The 16,775-nt window shown below is 25.8% G+C and overlaps 1 protein-coding gene and 1 long non-coding RNA gene across 3 annotated transcripts in view; one reads left to right on the top strand and one right to left on the bottom strand.

Annotated features, from left to right (window-relative positions):
- LOC122500534 overlaps positions 1 to 16,775 on the top strand; it is a 45,760-nt gene that overhangs the window by 903 nt on the left and 28,082 nt on the right. Inside the window, exon 2 of the long non-coding RNA XR_006301486.1 lies at positions 2,293 to 2,453. This is a non-coding gene — a long non-coding RNA (uncharacterized LOC122500534). The remainder of the gene's footprint in view (positions 1 to 2,292; positions 2,454 to 16,775) is intronic.
- Positions 74 to 15,710, bottom strand: LOC122500526. Of its 2 annotated transcripts, none has more exons than XM_043609483.1 (8): positions 15,248 to 15,710; positions 4,455 to 4,704; positions 4,203 to 4,385; positions 2,779 to 4,117; positions 1,022 to 1,965; positions 692 to 945; positions 436 to 620; positions 74 to 328 (listed from the first exon to the last, which is right to left on the bottom strand). In XM_043609483.1, the coding sequence occupies exons 2-8, from the start codon at positions 4,629 to 4,631 to the stop codon at positions 297 to 299; spliced, it is 3,114 nt and encodes a 1,037-aa protein (XP_043465418.1). In that variant the 5' UTR covers positions 4,632 to 4,704; positions 15,248 to 15,710; the 3' UTR covers positions 74 to 296. The 2 variants fall into 2 exon arrangements, with proteins under 2 accessions (XP_043465418.1, XP_043465419.1); XM_043609484.1 differs by having other exon boundaries at positions 436 to 602.

Here is a 16,775-nt window from a genome sequence, read left to right as displayed (position 1 = left end):
AAAAAAAGATTGATGAAAAAAATATAATTGTAGAAAATTAGTTTTAGGAATAGTGGAAGTAATAAATTAGGTATTTCTCGAAAGAAAATAGGATTTATTATAAAAAGGCAAGAAACGCAATATTAAGACACTTTTAATGTTTCTTAGTAAATCGCTTTGTAGAAAAAAACAATTATCTTTCTAAATTAGTCATTAAAGTCGTATCAAATCTCGTATAGTATTCATATTACATTAGCGAGGAATTTTATATATTTCAGAAGCTTATTTTCCATAATCTCAAAATCCTCCGATTTTTATTAGCACTTCTTTGTCTGTAATGTCGCATTCGCTAAAAAATATAATTTCATTGTCATTAAAAATTCAATTTCATTTTGAATTTTTTTTTTTAAATGTTTATCTCTAAATTATCAAAATAATCAAAAATGTCGTGTTTACCTTTTCCATGCTTATCAGTCGACGATTTCTTAACTTTACTGCCACAAATTATATCATTTATATAACGAGGTCCCTTCGATTCCTTTGTTTTTACCGGTTTCGTCAACTTTTCATTCTTCATATTATAAATTGCTGTTTTATAAATAACTTCCACTGGCTTTTTTGTTCTGTAAATGAAAAAATAACTGAAAATTTAATTAAAGTTTAATATTTTTGAATTGGAGAGATTTTTGTTTATCAAAAAATTTATGTTTACTTTGAAGTTTCGGCTTTTGAATTTTTTTCGACTCCCAAATCCGATTGTTTTGAATTATGTGACTTAGATGTAGTTCTTTTCAAATCTTTTCTCACTAAAGAACTCTTGGGACTTTTTGAATTTTCCTCTTGACTTTTGTCCTTGATTTTTTGATCCTTGAGCCTGTTGTTTGATTCTGTTTCTATAATTTTAGTTCTACTTTTTACATTCGTGGAATTTTGCTTCTTTTCTTTTTTGTTGTCGACAGATTCTTTCTGAAAGTGGAAAAAGAAATCGGGAGGTTAAAAAAAGAATTAAATCATAACAGTTACAGAAATCGGAGAAACTCACCTTGCTTCTGATTAAAGAATTTTTATTCGATTCTGATCCACTGCTTCTAATGTCCGTGCTTCTTTTTAAATTAATAGACTTGGGTTTAGATTGTGTTGGTATTTTTTTACATACTTCCTGCTGATTCATTTTGAGAGATTGCACTTTTTCTTGATTTTCATTATCCTTTATTTTTTTGGAAGCAACTTCCGTCTCGAAATTGTTTTGAATAGTTTGAAAATTCTCATAAATTGGCACATCATCATTTCTATCGGGCTCAAATACGTTGGCATAAATGGGACTAGGATCACAGATTTCTACTTTCTTCACTCCAGAACTAACATCACAAGCATCTTTGGATTCTGAAATAGGCACAGCGCAAGAATCTTTTGTAGTTTCATTGGTTTTCATCAAGTTTGATGAAATTTTGCCAACATCGTTTAATTTCATCGAACGTGATGAGGAATTTTCTGTGTCACTCAATTTTATCGGACATAATGTGACTTTTTCGTTGTTTTTCACGGGGGTTGATATTTTTTCACTCTCATTTGATTTTAACAAACGGGATGAATTTTTTTCAGATTCGTTATTTAATTTTGTCAAACGAAATGATATTCTTTCCGGTTCGTTTGATTTTGTCGAACGAAATGAAAGTTTCTCAGACTTATTATTAGGCAACAATTTTTCGTCCTCGGTCGACTTTTCCGTTGGATATAAAGAGGCGAGTGTGATTGGTTTTTTTGATTTTATCAATTTTTGAGAATTATCAAAATCTATTTTTCCAATTATTGGTCTTTGAGATGTTGTTGTGACTTTTGCTGAGGATTTATCTTCTAATGGAAGTGATTCATTGTCCATGGGTGGAGAATTATGAGTTTCTTTTCGAGTTCGTAAATCCAGGGCGGATATTATTTTCGGTGCTTCTAAAGAAACTTCCTCGACGTTGCTTAATTTTGAAGTATCGTCTGTAAATAATTTTAAACAGAGTTAATGAATTACAATTATTTGTATTAAGTAAAATTTTATACAAAGTACAAGAAAGGAAATTTTCCAGATTCTTTAATGATCCCAAAGGAGTTACATTAGTTTTGTCTCTCTGTCAATTTTATTTCTATCTTTAGAAGTTATGAAGTTCTTTTCGAGAATTTCAAGAACTATACAAAAGTTCAAAGTTAGAAAAAACTTGACTAGGAGGCGAAATTGATGCAAAATCTACGGAGCCCTTTCACGATTGTAAATATTCAAATTAAATTTTTGTCTGAATAATAATTAAATTTTAAAATTGTTTTCAGGATTGGAACGAATCGTGCAGATGAAAGTAAAAGAAGAGGGTCACCTAAGACAGGAATTTTAATATAATCGATCACGTATTTTGGAAAAAAAAGTATCGTCAATTAAAGAATATACAACAGTCTGTCCCTTAAGAAGGAAATCAAGGATGTCATCAATTGTGGTATGTTTTTTACAATCAATTTCTCGGTTATCTAGGGTTTCGTACACAATTGAGCCTCCGGAAAGTATAACCACACATGAAATTCTGACCGCCATGCTAATTCAATGGGCGTCAGAATTTTATGTGTGGTTATACTTTCCGGAGGCTCAATTGAACCCCTTGATGCTAGAACCAGAAGCAACCCATTAAAGTTCTGGTTCTTGGAACAAGGCGTTAAATTTTAACTGAAATATTTAAATTTTCCTACCCCAGAATTAGAAAAAGTCTATCAGAATCATTAGTAGGTCCTTTGGACTATTCATTACAATTAAAAAAATATAATTACCTTGAATGATATTTTTCAAGTTGCAAAATCGATTGGACCCAAAATTAATAGTAGTTGTGTGAACCTTATATCTTGGGTCTAAATTTTTCTCGTGAATATTTAAAGGACTTGGCTCATTGACCAATTCTTCTTTCGTCTCGTTATGATTCTCTTTTGTCAATGGCGATGATGTAAAAGATTGCCACGTATCTTTATAATTTTCCTCCTCTCTCAGCTTTATCGAATTTGTTAATTCATCGGCACCGGGCTTTTTATTCTCTCCAAAAATATACGATGGCGGTGCATCACCAAAATGTACAACCGGTAAATTTTTATTTGTGGAAGTTCCGAGACTATTGTTACTACTGCTACTATTACGACGTCTTCTTCGAAATCGATTCGTAGGTGGTGGTTTGCCATCAGTTTCGACAATATTCACTTTTCCTGAATCGGCCACAAAATGCACTTCAGTCTTACAGAAACCGACTTTCTTTGTTGGTTTCGTTGAGCAATCGGATATAAATAAAACATTATTCTCCTGTGAATTTGAGTCTTTTGTGATTTCACTTTTTGGAGGTGGATTCTTTAAATCAATTGTGACTTTAATGTGACCGGTTGATTCGTCTTCTGGTTTACCCAAGTGCACTATCGTTTTATTTGTATTGACTGGTCGAGTTGTGTCTTGAGCACAAAGTCGAATCGACGTTGGTTTTTGTAATTCGACAATGGATTCACGATTCTTTTCTAGATCTTTAAAAAAATATGTTCGTGCTTTCGGTGCAGGGCAAATATTTGTTTTTGTTGAAGTATCCGGTGAACGGGATGTCGCACTGAAATGAGAATTTCTCGGCGATGATTCAGATGATGAGTAAGAATTTTTGGTTACTTTATCATCATCGTGTTTTTTCCGCAGTCGTGCTTGTGGATTCTTCAATTCGGAGAGTTTTGAAATGTATAAATCGTTTTCGGAATTATTCAAGTCGGCAAGTTTTACGTTAGAATTATTAGTGTCTTTGCCAGTTTTTTTGTTTGTTAACTGTAGGGAACGTCTGACTCGATAATCTCGTGTGAAATTCGATGGCGAGAGGGATTCTTTCTCATCGGTTAAACTAGCTAGATCTTCATTTGAATTGCTCTTCTTTTCATTGAACAAGGATTTATTTCTGTCAATAACTTCGAATGCTTTGCTTAATTTCTCATCAGTCAGAAAGGCAGAATTATGCCCAAAAAATAAGGAATGACTATCATTGATTACTTTTGAATGTAATTTTCGACATAGGGAGGATAATGAATCCAGGTCCTTGTAGTCGTTCAGTCTTGACTTTATGCCACTCTCGAGTTGATTCATGTGCTGCTCAATCTGTAATTAAAAATTTTATTTCTTTACCTAGTTTGATTTTTGTTAATTTGTTTTTTTTTTATTGAAAGTTGATGGGTTCACTTACGGGAGATTTAGCTAGAGAGCTACTGTGAATTAAATCGGAGACTCTGGAGGAAGACCATTGAGAGGCTCGAACTACTTGAATAGATTTTCCTCCCGCTCCTTGACTCTGAAAAACTTCTACTTTTCGTTGAGCTCGCTGGACTAGATTTCCGTCCGCTGAATTTCGTTCACGAGAATCGACCACCTAGGGAAGAAAAAATTTCTATTATAGCTGAATGCGGAAAAATTTTTTCCTTGAAGAAAATTTTCCTACTTTGCCATATGATTGAGCAGCTCCTTGATTTTTGGTTTGCCATCTGCTATTCTCAATGCGGGCATTTTCCAACATTCCTGTGAGTTGGTCCACATGCGACCATTCATGAACGTCTTCATTGTGAAATGGTGATCCATCATTGTCTCCTATAAATCCAGGAGACAATACTAATTCCATTTTTTCTTAACGTGGAAAAAATCACTTTTTCATTGAAAACAAGTCTCTGCTCTCACGATTCATAGTAAGCGCTCTGCAAACAAAGTCATAATTTACGATTGAATTTAAAGAGTTCTGCCTTCAAAAGAGATGAGAATTAACAAGTTTTGAGAAAAATAATTATGTAAATGTTTGACAATTTTTTTTCCCCCAACAAATTGTAAATATTAACATTGTAAATCGGTGAAGGTCGATTGGTAAAAATGATTTTAAATAATTCTCGTTTAAAAAAGAGTTGTTGACATTGAAAATTTATTTTCCAAGCATAAATTTCGTTTCTAATCAAATAGAAGATGATAATTAATGATTGAATATTAACAGGAACGGAAAAAATAGTTAAATTATAAAGGAATATATATCTTTATATTTAATCTTTATGTTTATATATTTAAATCTTTATATTTAAATTTCTTTCTCGATTTTAACTTATTTCGATTATATTGCAAAATAAATTTATATCCAAGTTAAAATTAAATTTAGAAACAAAGTTGGTTGGAAATCGGATATTGGGTAATAAATAATATCTTTATTGACTTTATCAAACACTTGTTTGAACTTTGTAGTTTTAATGAATACTTTTTTCGATGAGAATTACAAATCAGAAATGAAAAAAAAAATTGAAATTCAACTTTCTGCAAAGTACGACTAGGCGATATTTTGAAAAAAAAAAAGATAGACGAACAAGTTTTGTATAACTTGTTTCTTATCGCGTTGTGTCTGTGATAGAAGTGTGGCTTTTCTGAAAAATTAGAATTATGTCGAAATCAGAGTAGGTATAAATTTGATGACGAAATCATGAAAACCTTTAAGGTGCGTAAATTTGAGGCGAGAGAATAGTTTTGTTTGGCCTCGATTTCATACAACAGGACCTTTCATCTTTTCATCAATCATTGAACAACGGTGTCACAATGTCTCATTGTGTTGTCAATCGATTGGCCTCCTTGTCTTTAAATCAATTTTGTATTCAAACAGTCTTTTTGATATAAAGTTCGATTAAATGGCAGTCGAATTTTCTTTCATTGCTGAGAATAAAAATTATTAATTTGGCTAAATAAAACTTTCTGTCTGAATAAAATTTTTAAATTTTAGCTTAATTTTTAGTTCAGAAAAAATTTCGATGAATTAATAGTTCAATTAGCTCAATAACAATACGTGAATTTTTGATTGTTATTGAATGAATAAGAAAAATCTTCTGGTAGGAAAATTTCGATTTAATTTAATAAAATATAAATTCGATTTTCAAGAGTAGGTATCAAAGAAAGTACAAGTGGTTAAGAACCCACGCATATCTATGTGTTCTACTGCACAACATTATTATTGGAACACATTATAAGAAAAAGAGTTTATAATACACGTAAACTTATTATGCAAGAGTAATAGTTATAAATTAGGTTCATTGTAGTCTCATTGTTTCAGGCAATTTAGAATTTTATCGCAATTTAGAATATAGGGACTGGAATCGGATTTTAAAAGGAACGCACGAGATGCACACACATTTGTGTATATAATCATCTTGAAAGAAGTGGAGAGACGGCATTTAGGTAAATATACTAGGAATTCTGAGAAAATCGCGGAATAGGGTATAATAAGTGTAAATTCTCCTTGAGAGGATTCACAGGCGGAAGGAAGGTGAGACGTTGAGACCACCATATACCTCTAGGATTTCTGTGAGTGGGCGGACCATCGATGTAACGTGGTTTGTCGAGTGCGTTGGCTGACTTCAAGGACATTTTAACCCACTGGTTGAACCAAGTTTCTTACATGACACACCATTAACAAGAAATTTATACAATTCCCTTTGCGAGACACAGTCTTTCAGAAAAAAATCATTTTCTCACATTTCCTCAATTTTCAATTTTCCTTTTCTTTTAAATTTTGAAACGAAAATAAAATATTTGAAAAAATTTTGTTTCTTCACGGTTGCCACAAGTCAGCGAAGTCAGGGAAAAGTCAGGAATTTTCACTAAAAGTACTGGAAAAAATTAAATGCTTAGAATAAGAAAAATTAAATTAAAAATCCTAAAAGAGGAAAAATTTCTAAAAATTATTAGCAATAGAAGAAATAACTAAATAAGATAAATGCCAGAACGTGTTAATGATGATTGAAAAAAAAGTTGGAGAGAGTTTTATGGTCAGTATGCACGAGTACTGTTTTCTGTGATTGCAGAAAATGCAGGATATTGTGAATTCTGGCCTTGCGGCCGATTTTACAGCGTGGGCGAAACTCATAGGATATACCTTGGCATGAAATGTACAGTCTTTAGTTGTGGACGTATAAATAAAAACAAAAAATATAAAAGAACTTCGTTTCAAACGAATGATTCTCCTTCCACCAACAGGTGGATAATCTCTTCTGAAAGTTATTTTTTTTTCCATGGGAGTCTGGAAATGCAAATAGATCTTGACCCATATTTGTAATTTTTCTGGAGGCGGCATTCAATTCACTATTGGCCTCCAATGACTTTCATCTCGACCTTTGAAAAAGTAAATATATTTCTCCAAATTGCATTTTTCGCGATTAAAAATTTTTAAATAACAACGGAATAGAATACAAAATTTTCAAAATTTAATTATCAGTTTTTTTTCTTTTTAAAAATTACAAATTTAAAAATACAAAAATACAAATTAAAAAAAAATTGTATTTGAATGAAAAGTATCTTCTCTAGAAAAAAATTTACTTTTACACATTGAATAATTTTAGAAAGTTTAAAAAAAACAATTACGCTGAGAATGCTTTATTAAGAATAGTTATAATTAATTATTAAATATATGTTTACGCAACTGTAAAGTTATTATAAAGAGACTTTCTATTATCATAGAAAAAAAATTGATTAGAAATTTTCAGGTTTGACTCGTTTCATATTTTTTTTGTACTTGAATCAAAATGATTTTTAATTACATTTCAAAAGATAGAGAAAACAAAAAAAAAAGAAACTTTTAAATTTAGAAAAAAAAACTTTACTTTCTGCACCCAGAGAAAAGTTTTATTTAAAACAAATTTTTATTTGAATTAAATAAAAGTATATTTGTCTCAGAGCCGACTAGATTATTTAATTGTTTTAAATAAAAATTTCATTCGACATAAATAAAACTTTAATTTAAACTAAAGGCAGACTTCGCACTTAATAATTAATTTTAAAAAAGTAGATATTAGTAGTTTAAAAATTTTCATTTTATTTGAACCAAATAAAATTTTATTTAAGCCAAAAAAAAATGTATTTGAAACAAATAAAAATTCTAGTTGGTTCTGAGTCAAATATTTTTTTTCTAAATGTGTTTAATTTTATTCGAAAATTTTTCGAACGTTAAAAATTGCAATTTTTGAATTATTTTCGTAATTTCAAATATATTCAAAATGCGACAATTAATTTAATTCTTTTTTTATGTATATATATATACACACAATCAACACCTACTAGTGGCATAGTTGTTGCTTATTTAGTCATTGCAGACAGATACAAGATGAGTCAGCTGAGAAAAAGTGTTTGAACGCAAAAGAGAGATGAGTAATAAATACTTTGTTGTTATTAATCGATGATGATCGTAAAGTTTTTCAAAAAAATTCCTAATTTATAATATTACACGCAATAAATATTAAAATCTTGCGCGCTCATTGAATTATTATAATATTTTTGCGCAACGCATGAAACTTATTTCTGAAAAGGAAGTAAACGATCTAAATGAAAAATCTAATTGAGTGCAATAAAAGTAAAGATAAAGTTATTGCCAAATGGCAAGGCTACCGAGTTCATTATACTCGATTCTTAATTGGTATTTCGAATGATTCAGAAATTGAGTAATTAATGCTTTAAGCTATCGTATCGTAGGAGAATGGCCGTTACTAATCTATTTTTCACGTCACTATATAATATACAATATATAACGAATCGAACTTTTATGCAGATCTGAAAGCCGAATGAATTGTTCAACAGTATTCGGTTTATTCATTCTTTTTTTTTTTATTATATCCATTTCGAAATTCAAATTTCAATAAGACACAATTATCGTTCCAGAAGAATAGATTCGAATTAGTGTGATATTTAAATTTTTTTTTGAGGTGAAAAAAAATTGTCTCGCCTACGCTGATCTTCTTTGTCATCTGTATTTTTTTCTCCTTCATTTTTTTTTTGTTATTGGCCTTGGATTAGAGAAAATAAACAAGAAGAAGAAATTTTCCAACTGAGTTGCCACAAAAATTTAATTTTCTTTTTCCCTGACTTTTTTCTGACTGATTTTGACTTTTTCCCTGACCCAAGAAAAATATTCTGATTTACTCTAAAAATTATTGGATACTCAAAAAAATGTTCTATTACATTTATTTACAAATTTCTTCAAAAGTAAAATTATTCAAAAACATCAATAACTTCTTTTTTAAATAAATATTTAATCATTATTATTTTTCTACAGGAATTAAGATTTTCAAATACAAACCTTCTAAAATTCAATAACTTATGAAAATATTATTAAATATTATATATTAAATTTATATATATTATATATATTATATATTATATTTAATTATATAATATAATATAATTAATATAATTATTAAATAAATAAATAAATAAATAAATAAATAATAATAAATAAATTTAAATATTATAATATAATTATATAATTATTATTATATATTATATTTATATATATTATTATTTATATATATTATATATTAAATATTAAATATTAAATATTATATTATTAATATTATTAAATATTATTATAAAACAGAGTGATAAAATCATTATTTCATATCATAAGAATATTGTAACTATAAATTCAAATTTTCAAAGATTTTAATTTTCAACCCTTTTCAAAATTCAATTATTTCTAAAAATTCACGCTATAATGCTCTTGATATTCAAATTATAATTTTTAATTTTAAGTAAAATTCACTATTTAATCAATTTTTATTAGAAATTTTTCAAAAATTCAATTATTTAAATACAAAAATAAATAATTTATTAAATAATTGAATACTTCTTGAAATTGAATTTTTATGAAGAATTTTATCAAAATTTTTAAAAAAATAATTGAATTCTTTCGGGGAATTTAAAAAAAATTTTTAAGAATAAATGCAATTTTCTATCAATTTATTTAAAATTTTATAAAAAATAATTGAAATTCTGCCATAAGCTTTTGTTAATTATGAAAATAATTTAATTCTTGCAACGAATTTTATTAAAAACTTTTTTAAAGAATTGAATTTCTGTGAAGAATTTTATTTGTGAAAATAATTGAATTCCGGAGAAAAATTTTCCTATTTATGAAAATAATTAATTTCTTGTGAAGAATTTTATTCAAATTTTTTAAAATAAGAATTGAATTTCTGAGAATTTTTTAAAAATTTTTCAAAAAAAAATTAAATTCTATCGAGAAATTTCATTAAAAAATTGAAAATAATTGACATTAAACGAAGAATTTTATTAAATTTTTTTAAAATAATTGATTTCATGTGAAAAAGTTTATTTTTGAAAAGAATTGAATTCTTGGGAAGAATTTAATTAAAATTTTCGAAAATAATTAATTATTTCAAACAAATTTAATTAAAATTGTATTTAAAATAATTGATTTCTTTCGAACAGTTGTATGAAAATATTTGAAAATAATTGAATTCCTGTGAAAAATTGTAATATTTTTGTAAATAATTGATAAAAAATAATAACGTTTTTTGAACAATTCCTGCAAAATTGTATTAAAAATAATTAAAATCCAGCGATAAATTTTATTAATTTATGAAAATAATTGAATAGTTGCTAACAATTTTATTAAAATTTTCAAAAATAATTGAATTTCTAAGAAGAATTTTTATTATTTATGAAAATAATTGAATTATTGCCAAAAATTTTATTAAAATGTTTAAAAAAAATTTAATTTCTTTTAAAAATTTTATTATTTTTAAAAATAATTGAATTCTTCATAAGAATTTTATAAACATTGTTTCTAATAATTAATTTTTTCGAAATATAATAAATATTATGAAAATTTTATTTTAAATAATTAAATTTCTGTGAAAGTGTTTATTTTTAAAAAGAATTGAATTCTTGGGAAGAATTTTATTAAAATTTCTTAAATAATTGAATTACTTCGAAGAATTCTATTTTTTACGAAAATAATTAAATTGTTTCGAAGATTTTTACAAACAATCTTGACAATAATAATTGTATTCCAAGGAAGAATTTTATATTTTAAGAAAATAATTGTATTGTATGATCAATTTTATTATAATTTTTGAAATTTATAAAGCATTTTATCAAAATTTTTAAAAATAATTGAATTTTTGAGATAAATTTTATTATTTATGAAAATAATTGAATTCGCATAAAAAAATGTATTATTTGTGAAAATAATTTAATTTTTAAGAAGAATTGTATTGGAAATTTTATTAACTAAATCTTGTAAACAATTTTGTCAAAATTTGTTAAAATAATAGATTTTTTAAAATAATTTTATTTAAATTTTTCGAAATAACTGAATTTCTTAGAACTATTTTTTTCAATTCTCTGAATATATTTTAATTTTTTTGAGAAATTTCATTAAAAAATGAAAAATAATTGAATTGGTTCGAAGAAATTTATAAAAAATTGTTAAGTATGTAATTGAATTCCTGTGAAATTGTTATTAAAATTTTTTTTAAATAATTGAATTCTTTTGGAAAAAGTTACTAAAATAGTAGATATTAAAAGTAATTGAAATAATTTCTAAGTAATAATTTTATGATAAATAACCCTGATAAATAAAGTCCTGGATAATTTGAATTTCTTTCCATGTCCCTTGAGATTTAATTTATCGAAAGTCGACTTATAAATAATATTATTATATACTACATTCTTAATGTTTTATTTTTGAACGTAAAAATGCGAAAAAAATATTGAGAAAGTTTTAAAAAAACTAATAATTTGAAACACTGATAATTTCTTTAGAGATAGAAATTTTTATTTCCATTCGGATTATTACGTGCTTTAGGGAAAATTACAATATAAATCTTTTATAACTCTAAATGGAGAGTGACGCAAAAAATATCATTATTGATTTCTTCATCACTTTGATGTGATTTGCTTTGCCACATTAGGTGAGAGAGAAAGAATAGATCATCAACTTTTTGCTATTTAGCTACTGAATTTAGGAGCATTAACTTCTTTCTTCTTATATTACTATTTTTCTTTTTTCTTTTTTAATATTTTACAATACGGTAATAAAGAATATTTTTAGTAGAGACAGAAATTAGATGAAACTTTAACTCCAACTTATGCAATTTTAGTTCCTTGACTGGTAATTGGTATTTTGAAATAACAAGAGAGAAAATGAGGGGAAATATAACGAACCTTCTTCACACGTGCTTTTTCCTTTTTTAAAAAAGAAAAAAAAATTAGAAAGAAAGAAAGACAAGAGAGGAACGTGCGTAAGACCGTGAAGCGGGAAAATTCGTTCATCGTGCCTATAAAGTGTGACAAATACATTTCCGATACACCCGACAACCAACAAGGAAACAATTTAAAAGTCTTTATTTTATGGTCTCTTGTTCTTTTAAAATACCTGCTTTTTTGTTAATTACTTTCGCGGGACAAATGAGAAATTTTGCAATGACAAAAAACAAACTTTTAACAAAATTCAAAATTAAAAAATATAACTATTTTCATTTTCTAAGGAGAGTTCTTTTTCTGTTTTCAAATAAAACTTTGTTTTTATTTCTTGAAACCTATTTAGGTTTCAGATTTCGCACTCGATAATCTTGCGAACGATTTTATTAGAATTTTTTTAAATAATTGAATTTCCAAGAAGAATTTTATTACTTTTAAAAATAATTAAATTCATGTGATGAATATTGTTATTTATGAAAATAATTAAATTTTGCAAAGAATTTTATTAAAATGCCTGAAAATAATTGAATTTTCGGGAATAATTTTTAACTTTAATAATTGAATTCTTTCGAAGAATTATTTATATAAATAATTGAATTCTTAGGGAAGAATTTTATTAAAATCTAAAAGAATAATTAAATTATTTCAAGAAAATTAAAATGAAAATTGTATTTAAAATAATTGATTTCTTTTGAACAATTTTATAAAAAATATTCGAAAATAATTGAATTTCTGAGAAAAATTCTAATATTTTTGTAAATATTCTTGAAAATAATTAAATTCTTACTTAGAATTTAATAATTATGATAATAATAATTCAATTCTCATAAATAATTTTATTAAAATTTTTCAAAGTTAATTGAATTTTTGCGAAGAATTTTATTAAAATTCTGTCAAATAATTCAAATCCTGCAAAAAATGTTATAATTTATGAAAACTTGCTAAGAATTTATTTAAATCTTCAAAAATAATTGAATTTGTTTGAGGAATTGAATTTAAATTTTATTGAACATCTTTCAATTCTCATAAAGAATATAATAAAAAATTTTCAAAATAATTAAATTCTTTTCAGAAATTTTATTGAAATTGTATTGAAAATAATTGAAGTCCTGCGAAGAATTTTATGAAAATTCATTAAAATAATTGATTTTCTAAAAAGAATTTTATTATTTATGAAAATAATTAAATTTCTAAAAAGAATTTAATTATTTATGAAGATAATTCAATTCTTGACTAGAATTTTATTAAAATTTTCGAAAATAATTGAATTATTTCAAAGAAATTTAATTAAAATTTTATTTAAAATAATTGATTTCTTTCGAACAGTTTTATGAAAATATTTGAAAATAATTGAATTCCAGTGAAAGATTCTAATATTTTTGTAAATAATTGATTAAAAATAATTACATTTTTTTAGTAATTCCTGGAAAATTTTATTAAAAATAATTGAAATCCTGCGATGAATTTTATTATTTATGAAAATAATTGAATAGTTGGAAAGAATTTTATTAAAAACTTCGAAAATAATTGAATTTATGAGAAGAAGTTTTATTATTTTTGAAAATAATTGAATTATTGACAAAAATTTTATTAAAATGTTCAAAAAGAATTTAATTTCTGTGCAAATTTTTATTATTTTTAAAAATAATTGAATTCTTCGTAAGAATTTTATAAACATTGTTTCTAATAATTAATTTTTTCGAAATATAATAAATATTATGAAAATTTTATTTTAAATAATTAAATTTCTGTGAAAGTGTTTATTTTTGAAAAGAATTGAATTCTTGGGAAGAATTTTATTAAAATTTCTTAAATAATTGAATTGCTTCGAAGAATTTTATTTTTTACGAAAATAATTGAATTGCTTAGTAGATTTTTACGAACAATTTTTATTTTATTATTGAATAATTGAATTCTTGTAGAAAACTTTATTTATGAAAATAATTGAATTTTTCGATGAATTAATTGAAAATAGTATTAAAAATAATTGAAATTATTCGATGAGTTTTATTATTTATGAAATTAATTGATTTCTTTCTTATAAGTTTATCAAAAAATTTTGTTAAATAATTGAATTTCCATGAAAAATGTTATTATTAGTGAAAGTAATTGAATTATTGGGAAGAATTGCATTTAATTGTGTCAAATAATTGATTTTTCGTTATTTTTTTAGAAAATGCTATTTTAAATTAATTGAATTCCTGTGGAAATTTTATTATTTATGAAAATAATTGAATTTTAGATGAATTTTATCAATTATTTTTTAAATAATTGAATTCTTCTGCAAAATTTGATGAAAATAGTAGATATTGAAAATAATTGAATTGTTTTAAAAAATTTGATTATAATTTTTGAGAATAGTTTTTTTATTTCTAGTATCAGCGAATTTAAAGTTGTAGCCTGAGGTTTCAAATTCAAAATAGTGTTCTTTGTTGACGAGGATATTCTATTATTTTTTAATTTTGATTTTCCGGAGACGGACAATTAAGTAAATGACGAAATACTTCTTGAATGTCAATCATCTCTTAATTGTTTTGTAGAAAATCTTCTACTTCTACTTTCAAAGTCTTCTTACTTCAAAAGAGATTTTCTGCCAAAACATCTCGAATTTCTTTTTTCTGGGTGTCGGTAGAATTATTCCTTTTTTCTAATCCCGATAAAAAAAATTTGACATAGGAGATAAAGATTGAATTGTAAAAAAGGAAATTAAATAGTATGAGTGAATAAGACTATTGTGAATATCAATTTTCTGATAATGCGAGAATTACATGATATTATAATAATAAGTTTAGGTTTCGACTTCCTTCCTGTCTATTACAAGTTCCATCTAAATACTTCGTAGGTAGAAAAACAACTATAAATTCGATGTCTCAGATAAAGAACAATGCTTTTAAATGATGACGAATAATTTTCATTTTTAGAAACAAAGAAATGTTTTTATAATAATGGAACTTTGATTGATTTAATGGGATCTTAATTATAATCGTAACGATTATCAGAGAAAAATCTCATTGAATGGATTCTCATTCTTTATTTACAGTGAGACAATTATTTATCGTCTTTTATTTTGAGTTTCCCTATTTGCACCAGTACAGCAAAGAAAGTTTTCAATAGGAAAAATAGAAGAAACAAATAATTCAGAATTTTTAGAAATAGCAAAAAATACTCGGAATGAAAGTAATAATAAAATAAATTAGCAAGTGAAATTTTTGCAAGTACCGTGTGCGTGATGATCGTGAGCTGCTTTCGGCGAATAAAGCCTTTTATGGAGACAGCGTCGATGAAAGTCTGGATCAAGTCCACCAATTGTCTGGCAATGCCGCGGCGATAATCAAGAGCAACAAACACTTGGCGTGACTCACAAGAAAAACCACTTGATCTTGAGTTAACGGATCCTAAACCGTTTCGACAGTTACATCCCAATGGACCGTGTGGTCTGACAGAATAGAACTTTTTTTGTTGTTGTTGTTGTTGTCACGGCAAAACAAAAGTTTTGAGATAAAAGAAATAATAAAAAAAGAAATACAAATTTAAAAAAAAGGAACCGAAGGGAAAATTAATGAACGGAAATGTATTTTGTTTTCGATTGAAAAGTTGTGTCCTCCTTTTTCCTTTTCTTTGGGAGATCAAATCGAGAGCGAACTTAACACTATCAGCTTCACGCAGCGAATGCACGTCGTCTCTCGATCCGGTTCTACCTTCGGTTCTCTACCCATTCGAGGATCTTGTGGAGTGGACACTTTGTGGATCAGCGCTGTGTCCGGTAGCATAAGTCTCCAAACAAAGACTTATGATAATCACTTCGGAAATAGGACTTTTCTTTCCTTTTTGTCTTCATTATTTTTCCAACTAGCCATTTGTTTGGAAATTAATCATTTCGATCCTTTAGTTTTGCTTTTCGACTATTCTTCTCTTTTTTCAACCATTTTAATCTTCACTTTTCAAAATATTCAAAAGTCTATATCCTCTTCATTTTCAATTCAATTTTCTTCCACTTGCATAAATTCGAATCTGGAAACCTGGAAAAGTCCGGGAATTTTTCGATCGGAATCCTGAAATATAGTTGTTTTCTAAAGTTATTATTATTATTGTTTGTAGAAATCTTCGAAACAATTCAATTATTTTCGTAAAAAATAAAATTCTTCGAAGCAATTCAATTATTTAAGAAATAAAAAAATTCTTCCCAAGAATTCAATTTTTTTCAAAAATAAACATTTTCACAGGAATTCAATTAATTTAAAAAAAAATTTAATAAAATTCTTCGTCAGATTTCAATTATTTTCAAATTTTTTGGAGAATTTTAATTTATTTTGAAAAAGTTATAAACAATTCTGAGAAATTCAATTATTATTTTAAAAAATTTGAATAAAATTCTTCGCAAGAAATCAATTATTTTCAAAAATAAAAAATTTTTCTCAAGAATTCAATTATTTAAAAAAATTTTGACAAAATGCTTTATAAATTTCAAAAATTATAATAAAATTGATCATAGAATACAATTATTTTCTTAAAATACAACATTCTTCCTTGAAATACAAAATTATTGTCAAAATTGTTTGTAAAAATCTTCGAAACAATTCAATTTTTTTTGTAAAAAATAAAATTCTTCGAAGCAATTCAATTATTTAAGAAATTTTGATAAGATTCTTCCCAAGAATTCAATTTCACTAAAATAATTAGATTTTTTGAGAAAAGTTACAAATGATAGCAGAAGAAATTTTGATAAAATTCTTCGCAGGACTTCAAT

The sequence above is a fragment of the Leptopilina heterotoma genome, unplaced genomic scaffold (assembly GCF_015476425.1).
Source record: "Leptopilina heterotoma isolate Lh14 unplaced genomic scaffold, ASM1547642v1 Lhet_188, whole genome shotgun sequence".
Lineage (NCBI taxonomy): Eukaryota > Metazoa > Arthropoda > Insecta > Hymenoptera > Figitidae > Leptopilina > Leptopilina heterotoma.
This window is presented reverse-complemented; position numbering and strand designations above follow the sequence as displayed.